The sequence below is a fragment of the Chionomys nivalis genome, chromosome 1 (genome assembly GCF_950005125.1).
Source record: "Chionomys nivalis chromosome 1, mChiNiv1.1, whole genome shotgun sequence".
In the NCBI taxonomy this organism is placed as follows: Eukaryota; Metazoa; Chordata; class Mammalia; order Rodentia; family Cricetidae; genus Chionomys; species Chionomys nivalis.
Window position 1 is genome coordinate 144,575,310 of NC_080086.1, and position 19,335 is coordinate 144,594,644.

General features: G+C 39.2%; 1 protein-coding gene across 1 annotated transcript in view; it reads left to right on the forward strand.

Annotated features, from left to right (window-relative positions):
- Positions 1 to 1,045: 1,045 nt before the first annotated feature.
- Skap2 (src kinase associated phosphoprotein 2) overlaps positions 1,046 to 19,335 on the forward strand; it is a 159,589-nt gene continuing 141,299 nt past the window's right edge. Inside the window, exons 1-4 of the mRNA XM_057786131.1 lie at positions 1,046 to 1,261; positions 9,969 to 10,074; positions 10,639 to 10,664; positions 19,225 to 19,332. Coding sequence (XP_057642114.1) covers positions 1,195 to 1,261; positions 9,969 to 10,074; positions 10,639 to 10,664; positions 19,225 to 19,332 — 307 coding nt within the window. The 5' untranslated portion in view covers positions 1,046 to 1,194. The remainder of the gene's footprint in view (positions 1,262 to 9,968; positions 10,075 to 10,638; positions 10,665 to 19,224; positions 19,333 to 19,335) is intronic.

Consider the following 19,335-nt stretch of genomic DNA (forward strand, 5'->3'; position numbering starts at 1 on the left):
ATTAGGAAATAGTATGGTTCTCAAAATCAAATCTCAACACAGCTTAAATTTATTTATCAGAGACTTGTTTCCATTTAGTCAGAATCTCTGGGCTAGGAGTTGAGAACCCACACGTTGGTAGTTTCTCTTTGTGATTCTAGAGCAGGGTAAGGTATAAGGAACATTGGTCTAAAGAAAGCTGCAGGAAAGAAAAAAAAGCCGAGCAGAGTAGTTCACACCTTTAATCCCAGCACTCGCTAGGTGGAATCCCTGAGTTCAGGGCCAGAACTTGTTTTTTGAGTTTTAGAGTAAAATTGTAAGATTTAAGGACAGAAGGCTCAGTCTTTGCTGACCAAATTAAACAGATTTTTATGTATTTATTCTTATAATCACTACTAGAGATTATAAAATACTTATAGGTGGGCAGCGATACGGGTGGATTACTGGTAGCACCAATTTAGCTTTCCGGTGCCCGCCCCCAAAAGGATAATGTCTACAACTTCTGTCAGAGCTAGGGAATCATTCACTCCCAGAATAGGTAGAAAAGTAACGTCAGGGCCAATCAGAACGCTCCCCCGTTTCTCAGGAAGGACTGGCGGAAAACGGGGATATTGTTACCTTCAATCAGTGGGACAAAGAGAGCCATGCTAGTGCATGTGTGTGGGGTAGATACTTCTTGGTGGGTTACCAGATGAGGGGGTGAAACCTTGGTGGGGACGAGCACTAATCAGACGTCCCCTTAACAGGAAAACATGTAGGCATTGCGGAGACGTTATTTTCCGGAATCCTGGAGAAAGAGTGAGGTGTGGCTACTGCACCAGTACCAAAAATGGCGCGGACGCACTTCAAGGCCCGGTCAGGTGACCCGGCTCCAATCCGCTCTCTTCCCTCTGCGGCCCCGCCTCCAGCGCCTTCTATGTGTGGGCGTGGCCTGCCCGGAGGTGTTGTGGGCGTGGCCTGCCTGGAGGCGCTTTCTTCGGACTCAGAAAGCAAGGGCTACGCAAGCGCGATCGGGCTCCAAGGTCGTTCTCCCCGCCCCCTCGCCCACGGCCCCGCCCCATTCTCCCGGGCGGGGGCAGGGCCCAGCGTCCAGCGACCACTGGCTGGAGAGCCGGTGACTTCCTTGTTGTGAGTCTCGGCCTGGCCGTGTCCTGGCTCGTAGTCCCGCGGTGCTCACCCGGACGGCCAGAGCGAGTCTAGGTCCCAGTCACAACCATGCCCAACCCCAGCAGCACCTCCTCTCCCGGCCCGCTCCCTGAGGAAATTAGGAACCTGTTGGCAGGTAAAGAGCGGGGAAGGGGGCGGTGACACCGGGGGCGGGGGCGCGGGACGGCGAGCCGGCAGGGACAGAAGCGCTCAGCCGTCACCTTCTGCGGGCCGTGGGGGCGGGCAGAGAAAGGGGATCGCGGTGCCGGGGTGCCGGGGTACCGGACGAGAAGGGAGTGGGCGTGTATGCCAAAATGTACTGATCTTCCTTTCAGAGCCGGAGAGTTAAGAGTTTCCTAAAGACCGAAAAGTGAGGGCGGGATATGGACAGCAAATGTTGCTGAATGCCTGTGTGAGAACTGCGAAGATAAATGTCCTAGCTGTAGCCCAGAGCGACCGGCCAGCAGGGGTGCATGTGTAGGGCCGCAGGTGTTAAGAGGCAGGAAGTGAAAAGGTGCTATTTCCCAAGCCCCCATTTTCTTGAGCAGTCAGGTCACACGTTTACATTTTTGAAGGCTGCCCGATTTTCAAATGGCCACTGCCTTCAGCCTCAGTAACTATTACAGTGAAAAAGGGAAGGATGTGTTCAAAGTCCTACTTCCTGTATCATGTGATGAAAGAACTTCATCTTTGCACCCTCATCTTCCCCTTTTCGCGTTAACATTCCCATTTATAGGAACTTTGGGGAGCTGAGATGTGGTTCCTCATTGCTATTGTGAATCTGCTGTTGGGTCAGTGGTGTACGGAGGGGTGTGTTTCCACCTGAGGATCAGGGAAAGCTCTATAGTTCTGCACAAAGTAGAAAATACTTCTTTTTAGAGTGGCATAAGACTTGCCTATCCTAATGGTCTTGGATACCATCATATACTTTGTCTTGTAGGATTCTGGAAGGTGGAATAGTTTCAGTTTGGTTATTTCTAAAATATTTCTTCTGATGCTGATCATGGATAACTGCATTAAAAAGTTTCTCCTAGATGCTTATGTTGTACGTTGCGTATTTTAATTGTCAAGAAACAATGTCATCTAAAATGTAGTAATTGAAATAGTGTTACTGCTGCAACACCGTGAGAGCAAGCATCGTAATACCTTTTTGGGTTGTTTGTGTCATGAATATGATCGAAAAATGCAAATACATGTATGGATGCAGACTTGTGTTTGAACGTGCAGGGTGATGATGTACTATGTCGTTCTGAGAAATGCTTCTTGTCATTAACGAGTGTCACTAAGAGAAACGAAAGACCTGTAGATGGTGATATAAGGAAGCGTTTATTCCATTATATGAACACTTATAGGACAGTTTTGTTTCATTACAGTTAACTTTCGGGGGGGGGGGTCCAGTGCTGGAATTGCATGTTTACAAAAGGGTCTTAATAATTAGATCAGAAAAGTGTTTTATTTCAGAAACGTCAGTGTTTCCAGGTTATTCTAGGTCTATTTTTAATTAAAAAAATACCTCTGTTTAGCTTTTAAAATTCAACAGCTCCCTTAGTAGCAAGTTATCCCATGGATCCACAGCTATGCTTCTGACATAGCATGTATGATATGAGGGCTGTGACCCATCATTCTCTGACACTAATAAATTGCAAGTACTTCCTGTGACTTTCTCTTGTATCATGCCAACCAAAGCTCAGAATTATACATTTATCCGCTAATGCTAACTTTCTGTGTATTTTGCCATCTTTTAAGTTAGAGGTTGTACGAGCACAGTTTTTGAAATTTACTTTTTATAAAATGCATGAGGGATTAAAATAAATATTAAGTCAATAAATGTTTGCAGATTATAGGTTTGCATTCCATTTTATTTTTGAAGCTGTTTTTAGCTTATGCATCAATGCAGTGTATAGTCAAGGAATTAAACAAGTGAGCTAGCCTTCTTCATGGCGTTAAACAACTTTTACGTATTCAAAGATGATTGTCAAGATTTTATGTTTAATTAACATCTTTAGACTAGATGCTTTACATAGTTATCTCACCCTTGAATCTTATTGGGATGCACGTTGATGGTTCCATCACTCAAGTGTTTTGGATGATAGCACATGATTAAATGTAGAATTGTAAAATTAGAGTGCAGTGTTTTAATTGGTTGGATTTTAGAAAGATTGCTGGCTTACTTAGTGCATTCTTATTTAAACTGAAGATGAGATACTGTTCCTGGTACTTATGAGTAGTTAAGCCTCTTAAAATTTGTGGCACAGTGTGAATTAGATGAGGAACCAACCTTTACAGGAATTTAAAATCCCCTGCTTTCAGAAGAGAGAAAAGTGACATTTCACTTTATGTTCCATACACTGATTATCTAAGTCATCATATGTCACATGTATTAAGTGTTTGCTTTATGGAGATGGGTGCTCAAATGTAGTTTTAGTAATCATGTCTTTTCTTTGTCATCGTTTTGCTTTCAGATCATAACTTTAGGCTGCCATCTCAATATTTGTCCCCTCCTCATTCTTTTCCTCTTTAAAAACACTGTGTGGAAATGCAAAACTAAGTTACTACTCCTAACTCACAGGAATATTCTTGAAAAATGACAACATAGTTTGGACAATTATAGTTTCTATAGCATCGATATACTAAAAAGTGAAGGCCTACATTTTTTGAAAATAAGAAATGTTAAATTATTCTTTTTAGGACAGTTTATATAACATCTTGTTGAATCAACCTTTGACCCCCTCCCCAACAATGGAAGAACAGGTTTATCTTGGATAATTAAAACCAAAGGATATCCCCAATTCTTGGCCGTTTAATCTTACCCCATACCCAAATATTTTGACTAGGACTAATAGCAAGAATGGTCTTGATTTATGTGGGTTCTCCACTGGCAGGCGAGAAGGTGAGCAGCTCTGGGAGTGTTGCCTGCCACTCTCGTTTGTCTAATCACCCTTTAAATGTGGGCTTGCCAGAGTTTGCAGTCGGGTTACTCGGACTCCTCTTCCGTTCACATCACGGCAACATGTTTTAAAAGGAAAGCTAGAAGGGTGTGTTACCTTCTTCTTAAGAAATTAAAACTAGTATTAGAAGAAAGTAGCTATCAGTTTTGCGCCAAAAAGTTAGAATCAAATCGAATAAACTGTAACATAGTGACTATATGATTTCAGCAAAGTGACCTTGAGTTTTTGTTCAGATGGCAGTTTTGATTAGAAATATTGCCTTTTCCCCCTGTTGGGATTTCCAGAACTATATTTTTCTTTTTAAACCTTCACACAGTGTAATCAATAATCCCTTTAGGGGCACTTGATTAAGAACGCAATTCAGTTGAAACCAAGGTAGGATGTTTTCAATGCCAAGTACAGTATGGTTTGTTTCTCACCCTTTCAATTCCTGTTTATAATTTGGTCAACACTTTGGTTTTATTTCCCATATGGGAATTATTTATGGTATATCTAGTATTTCTTCTGGAGCATTGGCCGAGTATGCAAAGGGAAGAGTGCCACCTACTGAGTCCCCAGTCGTCACCTGCTTCTTAGTACCTGGATTGTCCAACAGAGCAAGAACAAGTCTGCCCCATTTTGGCAGCAGAACCTAATGAGAATAAAGTTGCTAAGAGAACATTTGATCTGAAAATGAAATCAGCCTATGACATCTCTAAGATACTTTCTTCTACAAATAGGGATATGAGTTTGCATATCAAGGGACCAGAAGTTTATAGAAATTTTGTCTTGCTCAAATAGTATCAGTAAGTGAAGATGTACCATTAGGAAATTTATTTATCTATTTATCTAAGAGTAACATGCCTTCTTTTTTCTTGCTGGGGGCTATTTCGACATGGCTTTCCACTGAAAGTGTTTTTGCCTTGGATTACTAAGTAAGGCTCTTGATGTTATGCACATGTAATTGGTTAATCTAATCTTAATCAGCATTTGTTTCTTTCAAAACCTCTAAATTTACTAAAGAAAAAAATGAGCGGGCTGTAAGATTTCCAAGTATGTTTATCTCAATTGATATTCGCCTTGACATACTTGGAGAGAGAAGGTAGGACTGCCAGAGGAGGAAAAGCCTCTGGCGATTTGAAACACGGTTCAGTTGTCTCTCATAAATTGAACATTAAGTGTCGTATATGGGTGATAAAAGTGGCATAGGCTAGGTTTTATATACTCATTATTCATTTAGTTTGTCTTTTTCAATTAAAGCCAAGTCTATCTTTTTTCATTCCACTGAGTTTACATTTCGTTTTCAATCACATTCTGAACACATTACAATGGATGTGACCCAACAGTGGGTGGATATAGTGTAAATCTCAGACTAATGTGTTACTCACTGTGGCTTCTTTGAAAATGTGTGGTGAAAAGATTTTGATTAGATCAATCTAAAGAGGTTGAAAGATGGCCAGGCTTATCTTTCAACAGCTCAGCTTTTTATCAAAATAAACCATTTAGCTTGTAAAGCCAGTTTTGAGAATTTTGTAGCTGATTGGATTATAAAACTCAGATAACGCTTCGGCCGTTGCACTTGGTGGTCTGTGCTCCTTCATGTCTCTTTCCATGTTTAAAAAGCCCGCAGTTCAGCTGTAACGTGGGAAAGTGCAAGGTAATCCAGGGGAAGGCATTGACTAAAGCAATCAATAACTTTTCAATTAACCAGTTTCCAACTTTGGGTATTTGGCTCCATTGATCTGCATGTGCCCAGTTTAATTGATTGTTATATTTTCCCCGGTAGCTGTTTGGCCAGTCCATTCCCCATTTTAACAGGAAAGAAAGTGTGGTTCTGTTCTGATGGCAGCTGAAAGTGTAGATAGACTTTACGTTAAGACATTAAGTTGGGTGACAGACAGCTCAAAGAACACAAAAGTCTGGTTCACACCACAAGGTAGGAAAACATGTGGAATTAAGTAGTAAAGCCATTTGGGGTGCCAGGATTGGTTTGTGCAGTTATTTTTTTGGTCTGGGACTTAGCAAAGGGTGGTGGAGTCATCCCAGTCCTTGCTTTCTCCTAAAGGCAGATTCAGGCCATCCAGAGGTGGTGTGTGTGCTAGGTGGAGAGAGGAGGGCCTTTACCACCTCCGGGCTGCAGGTCTTTTTCTAGGGTGTTCTGTAGTGGTGGAGGGGATGCTGAGAGCAGGTGCTGAACTCTCATTGCCTCCTGGAGGAGTTTATCACTGGAAGTTTTGTTCTTATACCTTTTTGCTATTTGATCTCCATGGAAGTTGGTAGAAAGCATAGTGTGTGTGTGTGTGTGTGTGAGAGAGAGAGAGAGAGAGAGAGAGAGAGGGAGAGAGAGAGAGAGAGAGAGAGAGAGAGAGAGAGAGAGAGAGAGAGAGAGAGAGAGTGAGTTCTATCCCTGTTCTCACTCTAGAGGAAGACAGGGTGGCAGTTTTTCTAGGAGTTCGTTTGTACAAAGAAAAAGAAAACAAAATGGAAAATGGAAGTATCATTCAGTGGGTAGGGTGTTAAGTGCTTGCCTCTCAGGGGTCAGATGTCTCCTGAGTGGCCTCTGACTTAACTGCTTAGGATTGTTGAGCCAGAACACGTCATCTTTTAATTTTGTTTTCAGACCTTAACATTTATGTACAAAGCAGTTGTAAATCTGATCTTCCAGCTGCCTTGCCCCAGATCTTTACAGCTGTTCCCACTGGAAGGCTTACTCTCGACAAAGCTAAGGTGTAACAGGAGCAAACATTACCACCACGTTTACTTTCACTAGGATAACCTTTTCCCGTAGCTAACTTGCGGTTGGAGGCCCATGGAAATGAGGGCGATTCTGCTGTTCGAAGCAGGCTGTGATGATCTACAGCCCTCGAGGCTACTGGAGAATAAGAAGAGATTGGGGGCACTATAGGATCTGTTGCATTGGTGGCACCTTCTTTCCAAGGCTGTATTAGAAGGAGCTAGTAGCCTCTCTCATCCTGCTTTTCCGTGGCTGGCCGGGTGGGTAAAATAAAACCTCAGTCCCCGGGTCCAGTGGCAGGCTGACCTTTTCTTGTTGTCAAATTGCCACATTTCCCCGAATTACAGGCCGAAAGGAGTCCGCGAAATCTACATATGAACAGAAGGACACGACCCCTAAAGGAAGGTGAAAGAGGGCCACAGCGGCTTGCTAGCTCACCGCGGCTGGCTAAGTTACCATTTGCAGGGCTATTTAGAGCACAATAAAAAGCTTCAAATCTCTTTTTCAGCCAGCCAGAGGAGCGCTTGATTTACCCAAGAGTTTTATTGCTGGCTTTTGAAATATTACTCTGGCTTTGAGGTACAAAGCCGCAGATCCAGCCCCATTTGTCTGGTGTGACCGCTCCAAGCTTAGCATTCTGCACCCAGCTCTCCGTTCCCAGCTACGTGGACAAGAACCTCGAGGTTTAAGGCTGGCTAGGTTTGGGCTGGTATCTAGAGGCAGGGTTGGGGCACCCCAGGACATCATGGTCCCTGGTCCCTGTTCCGGAGCTAGCTAAAGCCCCGGGGAGCAAAGTCGGTGAACTGCGCTGCACCGCTATCGCTGCCAGGACAGGCTAGCGTATTCCATCCGCTAGTTCTGACGCGGTGTGTATTTTAAGAAGCACCCTAGACTTCAAAAGCTTAAATACTAACCAAGTCTGTGGCCAACCAATAAACCAGATTACTGCAGCCTTTTCCAGCACAGTTCTTGTTAAACACTACCACAAACAAAGCAGTTTCTTCTCCGCATTTCTTAGGAGAATTATAAAAAAAAGCCAAAAATGTTTGGAAAATCCTTCTAAGTGCTTAAAAGTCTTTTTCTAGGAAAAAACTTGGAAATAAATTTATTAAAAAGACTATTCTAGAAGTATAGATGCTTTCCATACTCAGTCCTCTTCTCGAGAAATACGAATTTTTCCTAATAATGTTTTCTCAAAATAGAGGCTTGGGTTCTCATCTTCAAAACATATTGGGGAAGCTTTTAAGAAACAGCGCATAGAGCATGTAGCCTTCTTGTTGTTTTCTGAATTTTTAGAAAACTGAAATGACCTTTTAAAGAAATAACTCGGGCAGTAATTCGTTTTGTTATTGCTTCCGGAGATAGAAAATAGATCCTGTTTGTTTTAGCTGGGATTGCATAATGAAAATGTAAAATAGGCAATTAAATACTCGTGGAAAGGGGAATTAAAGACAAACATTGAGTGAAAATAACATTAAGCAGACTGACTGTTCACCAGTCTATGTGCCCCTGAGTCTTGCAAGTACAGGGTGAGTTTGGGAGAGCTAGCAGCAGAAGCCTGCTGTCACTTGGTCTGCCTTTTAAAAACAGTCACTGTGTGGATACTAGGGAAGCCAAGGATCTTTTCCTTCCCCTAAAGTTTGCTTGTCCTAAGAAGACTTGCTCCTGTGGGTGGAAGCTGTTGCTTCAAGTTTTACTGTTTTGAACCCGCTTGGGAAATTGCCCTACTTTCACTGGCTTCTCACCATGCCTGTTTTCTCCTTAATTTAGAGGCCACAGAAGGAAAGAGGAGCCAGGACAGTTTGTTTTCATTTTATTCTGTTACTTAACTTTTTAACATATTTGTTGTTATTGGGCTTCAAACTAGAAGTTACTAAGAGATTGTTTTGTGTTGTAATTTTATTTTTCCTCTTGTATTTATTGGTTTAGCAAAAATTAAGCACTTTTATAAATCTGTAACAGCTTAATCCATATTCCTCACTAAAGCAAAAATACTTTTTGTAATCAAGAATTTAAAATTGATTGCATTCTGTTGTATATATTAAGTTTTTAGTGGTTCATAATAAATACAGTTGAGATTATTGCACTTTTCATTATTTGTGTGTAATATTATGTTTTGATCATTTTTACCAACGTAAATTAAGAGACAGAGTAGTTAGATAAAAAGAAAGATACACGTCTTTCCAGTACGAAATGTGGGTGATTTGTAGTCATGTTTAAATTTTTAATGTAATTCTTTAAGAGATATTTTAGAGTGAGCCATGAAATTGTGAAAATAAAATATGTGTAAGCTATCCAGTATTTCATGAACAATAAGAATGGACATCTTGGAATCATCCAGCAATCTCTTGGACTTTACAGGAGAGAGAATTAGCCAACCAAATATTTAGGAGTTTACTACAATTTCAGAAGAGACTGTGGAAAGCATTATATGAAGCCATAGAAATCTATTTTCTAGACACTACGTTTTTAAATAATAGAAGAACCCATTTTTCACTTCTTTATTTAAATAGTACTCCAGGTAACTAAAAGCAAGGTGGGAAACAAGGGCTCACATAACCACATAGCTGGTTGTCGTTTGATTTTCGGGTGGCCAGCACGAGTGGGGCAGGTAGCAAGGAGGGTGTGGTTTGGGAATCTTGACTAGAAAAAAAAAAGGATTTATTTTTTTCTTTAAGCCTTAGATATTATGTGTTCCTGAAAGTGGATTATACTGAAAGAAAAACAAACAAACAAACCACACTCTTGCCAGAGATTTTAGCTTCTCTTTATAAAATATTGCAAATGACTTGTTCTTATAGCAACTTAATTATAAAACTACAGTAGCGCATGCATAAACACTTTCCACTTGCTTTATAGAAAAAAGAGAATTTGTTTCATGGGGCACCATAGTTTATTAAAGCTTGTGTTCTTCTTCCTAGTTTAATGGTGGCATACATCCAAATAGCATTTGCTGTGCTAAGCATCAGTTGAATAACAGATTTTATTAGCTAAGTGGTGAGCAGATTTGTTCAACTTAGTTTTTGAAGCATACTTCAACTGTTATGCTTTGGACTGATAAATAATTACCATGGATTATTAACACTTAAGTGCAGAAATAATCTTTGACCTATTTATCTTCACAAAAATGGTTCTTTTCTATAATTTGTATCCTGTTTCTTTTTTTTTATTTCATGGTTTAGATATTGAAATATTTGTAGCAGACACACTGAAAGGGGAAAATTTATCCAAGAAAGCAAAGGAAAAGAGAGAATCTCTCATTAAGAAGATAAAAGATGTGAAGTCTGTGTAAGTTACTTACCTTTTATTACTAATTCCTTACTCGGAAATAACTCTGTAATTAATGTTTGTTATGAAGTTAAATTTTACATGCTGATTTATTAATGTTAAGTGTTTTTAAAGGACAGAAATGTTTCCATTATACTAGTTTTAAACACAGATGTAGTACCCTTTTTGTTTATAGTTGTATGTTTTTTTTAAGTATGCTAGCAAAATGCTGTGTTTATTTTGAGTGCCTGAGGACATATTTTAGGATTTTACTACCCATCAGACCTTGCAAAATAAAATCCTTTAAATTGTTACTGCATTAAATAAATAAGTGTGATATAGATATTAAAAATATATGTTCTACTATTGGATTTTTAAAAATTCTTTCTCTTTCATACTTAAATCTTTTAAAATGCATGTGTTATAAATTCCTAAGCCTCTTGGAATTGTCATTTCAGGATAGAAATGATTTTTTCTCTAGACGTATATTTATAGTACAGATTTTAGATTTAAATTATTGCCACTAATTAGACCTTGCTTTGATTTTCAACCACATTTAAATGTTTTATTTTCTTTATTTTGCAGCTATCTTCAGGAATTTCAAGACAAAGGTAAATTCAAATCTGAAATGACTTTCTTTTGTGGAGATCTTCAATAGATAATCTAACATTCTGAAATTTTATAGTTGGGATCAAAAATTTAATTTCCATACTGTGTGCTCAGACCTTCAAGATGGGAGTGCTAGCTCCCCCTGCTGAGAGGAATATAAGAAGCGCATCTAGAATCCTATACATTTCATAGCCTTAAGGTTTTATGTTTGTTAGTGGGAGCAATCTAAGTACAGGCGTGTACCTGCAGTTGCACACACAGTCAGGCGTGTACCTGCAGTTGTCGCACACACAGTCAGGCGTGTACCTGCAGTTGTCGCACACACAGTCAGGCGTGTACCTGCAGTTGTACATAGAGTCAGGCATGTACCTGCAGTTGTTGCACACACAGTCAGGCGTGTACCTGCAGTTGTCGCACACACAGTCAGGCGTGTACCTGCAGTTGTCGCACACACAGTCAGGTGTGTACCTGCAGTTGTCGCACACATAGTCAGGCGTGTACCTGCAGTTGTCGCACACACAGGCGTGTACCTGCAGTTGTACATAGAGTCAGGCATGTACCTGCAGTTGTTGCACACACAGTCAGGCGTGTACCTGCAGTTGTCGCACACACAGGCGTGTACCTGCAGTTGTACATAGAGTCAGGCATGTACCTGCAGTTGTTGCACACACAGTCAGGTGTGTACCTGCAGTTGTCGCACACACAGTCAGGCGTGTACCTGCAGTTGTCGCACACACAGTCAGGCGTGTACCTGCAGTTGTCGCACACACAGTCAGGCGTGTACCTGCAGTTGTCGCACACACAGTCAGGCATGTACCTGCAGTTGTACATAGAGTCAGGCATGTACCTGCAGTTGTCGCACACACAGTCAGGCGTGTACCTGCAGTTGTCGCACACACAGTCAGGCGTGTACCTGCAGTTGTTGCACACACAGTCAGGCGTGTACCTGCAGTTGTTGCACACACAGTCAGGCATGTACCTGGATTTGTTGCACACAGTCAAGCGTGTACCTGCAGTTGTTGCACACACAGTCAGGTGTGTACCTGGAGTTGTTGCACACACAGTCAGGCGTGTACCTGCGGTTGCACACAGAGTACTTAGATGGAGCAGAGGTGAGCTGTCACCTGTTGTATCACACCACAGAGATTGTTTTATGGGGGTGTAGGTGAACATAGGCTGGGTGATCATGAGTCATGCTTTTGTGGCGTGAGATGGGACACAGGGTTTACACATGCTAGAAGGCACTTTACCACTGAGCTATGTTCCTAGCCCTTAGGTCATGTTTTTAAAGGCTGAGTAAAAATAGTTACAAATTTTATTTGATAGCATGAATAATATGTTTTCAAATGCTGATCCTTATTTTTATTTTGGTTCTTTTGATTTGAATAAATATGTACTTTAGAGATAGGAATTTGGTTTCATTGTTTTTGAACTCTACGGGAGTGCAGGTGAGGTGACAGTTTGCTTTAGATCCGAAAGGCTGTTGATTGGAAGGCACTGGAAGCTCCAGGTCCTTCGTATTTCCAGTTCCTTGAGAGGACTTGCGTACTGTCCTTATTTTCACGGTGCTAGCTCACAGGTCATGACCTTCAGCTTGTGGATGTCAGGGCGAAGACTGCACTGGGAGGTCTGTTAATCTGTGGAACTAGTTTCTAAGTGTGGGCAAGAAGACAGTGTGGCACCCTTTTACTGGCTCCCAATAACGATCCCTATTTATCTGAGAGGACAGCCACAACCCCAGGACACCAAGCTCTTAGCACCACACACCCGGTCAGTTCCCAACAAGTCACAGTTTCTGTGACATTTTGCTTGTCAGGACCGGTGTGAGCTATGTGGACCAGGAGAGGATTTGCCGTACTGAGATGCTGTAAGCATGATCAAAGCTAAGAGCAGGAAAATGTCTCCTCCTTTCTAACTTACAGTTCTGTGCTGCAAGGAATCTGAACTGTGGGCTTATCCTGCTGCATTTCCTTAGGTGAATACAAAGATGAGTGTGTACATTTTGATCATGATTTTTCTAACACAGTGAGTTATTTGTGAAGAAGTATTAGATACCATATCTTAGCTTGTCTTCAAAGGCGTATTTTGCTGCACTGATAATTTATTGAGCTCTTATTGTGGCTTAATTATTTGTACATTAAAAAATTTTAAGCTAAGAAGACATGGTAATGGGAAGCCATTGTATAATTGCATGTCATTTAGTAATAGTGCGGGGGCTTTCCCTTTGGGATTCTGTTTTAGAACTTGTTCAGGTGTGTGGATATTAAAATTACATTACCGAGACACATTCTTTGTCTCCAAAGAGAATGCAAGTTTGTATAGTATTTGATAGAAATTGAAAAATGAGCCTAGAATAAGAGTTCAAATAATGTGGAATTTAGAGATTTCCCCATAATCATTTTCCTCTGAATAAGTCATTTGCATCTCAGTCCTGCTGTATTGAGTTAACTAATCACCAAGAATGCCTGCACAAAGTAAGCCCGTGGATAAATTAGATGTATACCTTGGAGAAATATGAGAAGCTGAGTAATTTTATGCCATCACAGCCTCACGATACATTCAGCTTTGTTCTAAAAGGACTATTTTGTAGCTTATTAGGACTAGGAAAGGACATAGACTTAATAGTTACCAACTGATTACCCAGCGTGCATCTTTAAAAGATCTCCATGTTGAATGAATTCAGTCCTGTTTTGATGCCACTGTCCTGCTTATGGTTTCCCCTGCACATCTAGGGCATTTTCTTGTGTTTTGAAGTCCCCCCCCCTTCCTCCTTTCTCTGTCCTGTTTGCTATAGGAACACAGTGAAGTGAGCAGAAACAGGGTTTGCCTGTGTACTCTTGTTTCACATCCTTTGTTAAGTCAGTGATAGGTTAATTTTAATATTATTATTGTGAAAAAGAGGTTCAGGGAAATAGTTCTTAAAATGAATAATTTGAGATTTACTCATTTATAATTATAGTTACTAATTTCTGTAATGTTCACAGGTGTCTGTTTCCTTCTTTGTTCCTTCTCCTGCAGTGTAGAAAATCTCACATCTTGGGATTTACCAAAGCAGACTTTATAGGTTGAAGTATTCATTCTTTAAAACTAGTTAAATTGATATGATAGTTGCAATTTTAGACTGTATAGATCTTTGAAGATTTCATTTGGTATTCTGACATTTCATGAGAATAGCTTGCTTAACTCCAGTGGCTTTTAAATGTTGAGGCTTACTGTTAACTGTGATTTATATTTATTTCCAAAGGAACATATTGTTTTAAAACTTCCCTTCCCATTTATTTGATTTTTAAGGTTCTTCTTATATAATTGAGCACAGATTCCCCATTGAATAGATCTGTGAAGTTATTAACTTTAGAATAATTATCAGTTGTTTATCTAAATGCTTTAATTTTTATTAAGAAATATTTGAATCTAGGCAGAACATAGTTTACTTGGTATAGTCCCCGTTGCTCAGTAGAAACATTGCCTATTCATCTAGAGTAAAAACGTTCCTGTAACTGTGGAACTCTTGAGCAAGACAGATAACTAATGTTAGTTTCTTAGTTACAATAGGTTTTGATACTATCAAGTGTTCTCCGGAACCCTAATCCTATAGGTTCAAGGTCTCTACACATTGGAATTATGCTGTGTGATTAAAATTTTTTATTGAGGCAGGGCCTCTCTTTTTAGCCCAGGCCAGCCTTTAGCTCAGGATTCTCCTGCCTCTGCCTCCCAAAAGCTGGGATCACATATGTACACTATCATACCCATAGCATAATTATTTTTTAATTGTTCTCTATCACAGGTCTCTTAAAATGACTTAAAATAATTATTTTTGCAGTTTACACATTGGTATTTTGTAAAGACTGTTCATAATTGAGCATTAGCTAGAATTTTAATGTATATTAGGTCCATGACAAATAGTTATACTTTGGTGAAATCTTTACCTTGTATTAGTCTCAGTAATGATTTTGGCATTACTCCTTTTATAGATTTATTGGAATAAGATAATGTAACACGTAGCAGATGTTCAGTAAGTACTGTCCAGTGTGTATTCACCAGTGTAACTTTATTTTCAAGAGGATTGAAGTTAATCTTGATTCAGAAGTTCAGATTTGAAGATTTTAGAAATGTCTAAGTCATTAAAAGAAGTAGATATTAAATGGGATGCCATTTCAAGAGAATGTTTTTCAGTTTCGTAACTGCTAGTATCTAGCTTTTTTCTTTCCCTGCCTCCTTCCCTTCCTGTGCTAGGCATACTAAGGCGTGCACTCGGCTGAGTGCTGCACGCTGGCCAGCATCTGGTGTTTCACGTGATTGTTTTAGATGCCACAGCTCCGGGGCTCTCACCTTTCCCTGTAGCATTTCTCTTCCCTCTAATTGTGAAAACATTTAATAGATTTCGCCCTTAAGACTCTATCAGTATTGTTAACTATGCACAGATTTATTTAGAAAGCAGTTTCTTTTGGCCTTCTCATCTGTATTATCTAAGCTTGCTAATGGGTCATTTTTTAAAAATAGCATGACTGTTAGGTAAGAGGGGTTATGCGTTAGTGTGTCCTTGTGGAGTTGTCAGAATAATGGAGGAGTGAGTCTTGGGGTTTAATTTCCTTTCCTTACCCTTCCCAACAGTATATTTTCAATCGAAAGTTAACTCCATAATGAAATCTGAGCAAATTAAACTCAAGGAGTCCCATTCTACCGTCCCTCCCTCCTCATGCTTTTACAAGTGTGCTAAAGCATGTTTGAGATAATGGAGCCCGTAATGGTAGAGCCTGTTTCCAAGAGTCTCAGAGAAATGATGGCCTTATTTTGAATCTCTGCCTCAGTTTGGTGTGAGTTATGTTTATTACCTGTTGGCTGTAAGTTGGCCTTCTAAGAATAAGAGGAAAATCTTCTGTCATTTAGTGACTTAAAAACTGAACTTACCTTAAGAAACTACAAAGTAAATGCATAATTCTGTATGTTTCACTGTATATTATTACTTGAGAAATTGGATTGGTTAAATTAACTGATAGAGAATTAGAAATTAATTTGTTTTTACTTGGAGTTATCTCTCCAGATTTTGTCCTTGATGCTCTTTGTGAGAGAACGATTATTCTCTAAACTGTATTTTAGTTATAATTTCCTTTAAGTTTAGCAGCTCTACATATTTATGGATATAAGTGATATTTCAATATGTATATAAAATAGGCTCTAAATTTTAGGTATATTTGGCTGATTATCTGATTATATTTAAAGTAGGGTTGTATTTGACAAAATAGGCGATAAATTGGGCAGAATGCCTTCAGTGGTGGTAGAGGTCATGTCTATGCAGTCGCTGTAGGCTGCGTCTGTAGGCATTTAAGAAAATGATAATTGATTAAAAGCCATGTGAAAAGGGATGGCTAGCAGCATTATAAATTTCAAAGTAGTTATCAGGGTCCTATGCTGCTGTGGTACAATTAAGCCTTGAAGTTGCCACTAAAATACAGGAATGGGGAAGCCTTGGATCATTGTCTTTTAGATGGTTAACTTTGTATCGTTAATTAAACTTTTGAAAGTTGTGGGATAAATCAAATGCTTTTCTAGGGAAACAAGAAACAGTATTAATGAGCAACAACCCCATAATTATCCTTGTGAGTACATAACAGGGACACATTCATGTCTTTTCTTTGCGCAATAACTTTTACAAAGAAGTATTTTTTAACTGATCATTAATTTTATGACCACCGAAATGAGATGCAAAATTTATGCTGTTGTCATTGGCACAGGCTCAAGGCACCACGGACATTATGTGTGATTGTAATAGAATGGCTGCCAACTAATGACTCTGCAGACATTACACTCGAGCATGCTTTTCTTTTAGATGTCTGATTAGTCTGTAATGCTTTCAATTATGTCTGTAAATTGTATTGGATACGTTTACCTGATGCCCATTGTTGATTCGAGTTCACTATTTTATTACATAAACACACATTGAACATTTTCCATTTAATTTATAGAAGCCTTTGCAGGTATAGCTATAGATACTTCACCCTGGGGAGGAAAGATGCTGTGTGCTACTCAACAGCGACCCCTGTGTTCAGTTACAGAGCCTCAGAAAGGAACAGCCTTCCCCCTTGATTAGATGGGAAAATGGCTGGAAGACAAAATCAGAGGAGGGAGGTTAAAGGGATGGCCCATCTTTGCAATAAAGCCATGCTGAAAAGTAGTGTTCTTTTAGCTTAATGCAGTGTTAAAAAGTGAATACTCCGCACACAGGTACTGTATAGATTCCTGTACAATTGGAGCAGTTCCTGGGAGCAGAGGGTGGTGGTGTGGGGAAGACAGTCCCATAGCAGTATTTTCCCACAGCAATATTTCATTTAGCTTGTCTTTGATAAATACAAATATCACACTGACTTAAAACATCAATTCTTTCAATAAGGAAGCTGAAGACAATTTTGTTTTCATAACTAAAAGGTCTTCAACATGTCTGTGACAGATTTTTATAGAAAAAATTTTCTTACATCAAATGTTATTGATGTTATGGTTCTTATAATCTTTGTTATATATAACATATACATACAATATATATATTGGTATGTGAACTTATGCATATATGGTCACATACATATATATTAAAATAGATAATAGACATCAAAAATTAAACTCTTGATTTTTAAAACTATAAGGAAGTTTTGAATTTATCTGATCATTTTCATATAGAATGTGAGAGTTAAGCCCAAGTATCTGAATTCATGGATTACTTAACTTTATTGTTTTATGTAGTTATAGCACCTGGTATACCAAATGCTAAGTTCTGGTAATGTATATGAAACATTCTGATACCTTAAACATTCAGCAAGGTTTATTTTTTATTTTTTAGTGTGTAAAGTGTCTTCACAAAATTAATACAATAATTCTTACTTCGTTAAAAATAGGGCATAGCAGTGAAAAGTAACTGAAAATTCTGTGGTCTTTAGTATATATCCCATGTACTATCAGAACATGCTCAAAGTATTTTAGCAGCTTTTCATGAGGCTCCTTTTTATGTTTGTAATTAGCACTCTCTTCATAAGAGAAATAGTTTAATGTTCTGGAAAGTACCTTGAATATCCCAAGAAAGCTGAGATCTGAAGAGTTGGTAGCATCTGTATGCATTCCTTGGAATTCTAACTGGGGAAGAAATATTACCATATTTAGTGTATCAGTGACAGAATTGGTAACGATGATGAGATAGCTGTCTGTATCCTGCTCTTGTCTTTAGGAGGGATGCCACCATCTTTACGTTTTTGAAGATTAGGATGATGGTTGCTCATGGAATAGGAACATTATAAGGAAGTAGAAATTAGCATTTAGTTCTTAAATTATATAGACAATGTTGTGTTGAAAGAGGCAATGTCTATTCAAAATGTGCAGGAAAATAGGAAGCAGCCATCAAGAGGATGTCAGTGGATGGCACACACACACATCCCATTGGATGGATGTCAGGATGCACATACGCACATCATCAGATGAATGTCAGGACGCACACACACATCCTATTGGATGGATGTCAGGATGAACATACATATCCCATTGGATGGATGTCAGGATGCACACACACACATGTCATCAGATGGATGTCAGGACGCACACATACATCCCATTGGATGGATGTCAGAGGACGCATACACATCCCATTGGACGGATGCCAGAGTACTTATATATCCTTTTGGCAAAATTTCCTTCAACTGAAAACAGATAATTTTAGTTATTAACAAATAGCACACTGTTAAGCATATGTTTTCCTGTGTTGTTTAATTCATAAGAAAATAAGTGTATATAACTGGGCTTAGCAAATAGTTAATTTGTTTTTTTTTTTAAGTATTAAAATACTTTTTAACTAAGTACATGGGGAAAAAAATCCCAGAAGCTTTTATCATAGGGGTTAAATATGTAAAGCAAATAGATAAACAAACCCCTACAAACCAACCTAGGATTTGGGAACCAAATAGGGAACAGGCTGCCACTTGAAAACAGTGGCTTCCATACTACTGCATGAAAATGGGAAGGGTTTGTAGAGTACCGTGTTTGAATTTAGAGGGATTATATGAGTCTTAAGGCATTTTTCCCCTAATGAAGTTTGCTCTTGAAAATGTAACTATTTTTAATCTAATATGATCCTGTGGTGACTTTTAATGAAAGCAGCATTCATGTGGCTTTACGTAGTCACTTTCTCATTACGGTTTTTCAAGTTATTGAGGAGGTAAAGGGGATTACTTGAATTTTCTCTGTTGTGCTTTCCACTTTTCAGTTTTTGTTAGATTACCTTATTTGTCTTGTTTAATCTTTTTTTCTGTTTTTTGAATTTGTAGAAACCTTTTTTGATCTTGAAACTGGATCTTTCTGGGTCACAAGTAAGCAGTTGTCTGCTGACCTTTAAACATATTTACTAAGTCATATATATCATGATCCATATAAAATAAAGTCAAACCTGGTGTTACATAGTTCAGAGGATGGTTTGTTTTTTTTCCTGTTTCAGAAACTAAATTGAATGGTAAAACTGACTTCTTTTGACAGCGCACCATTATTTTCCATGGGCAAATCCTAAAAGGCATTTCTCTGATTCATTTATAGGAGATGCCGAGGAGGGGGATGAGTATGATGATCCCTTTGCTGGACCTCCAGACAGTGTTTCCTTAGCCTCAGAACGCTATGATAAGGACGACGATGGCCCCTCTGATGGTA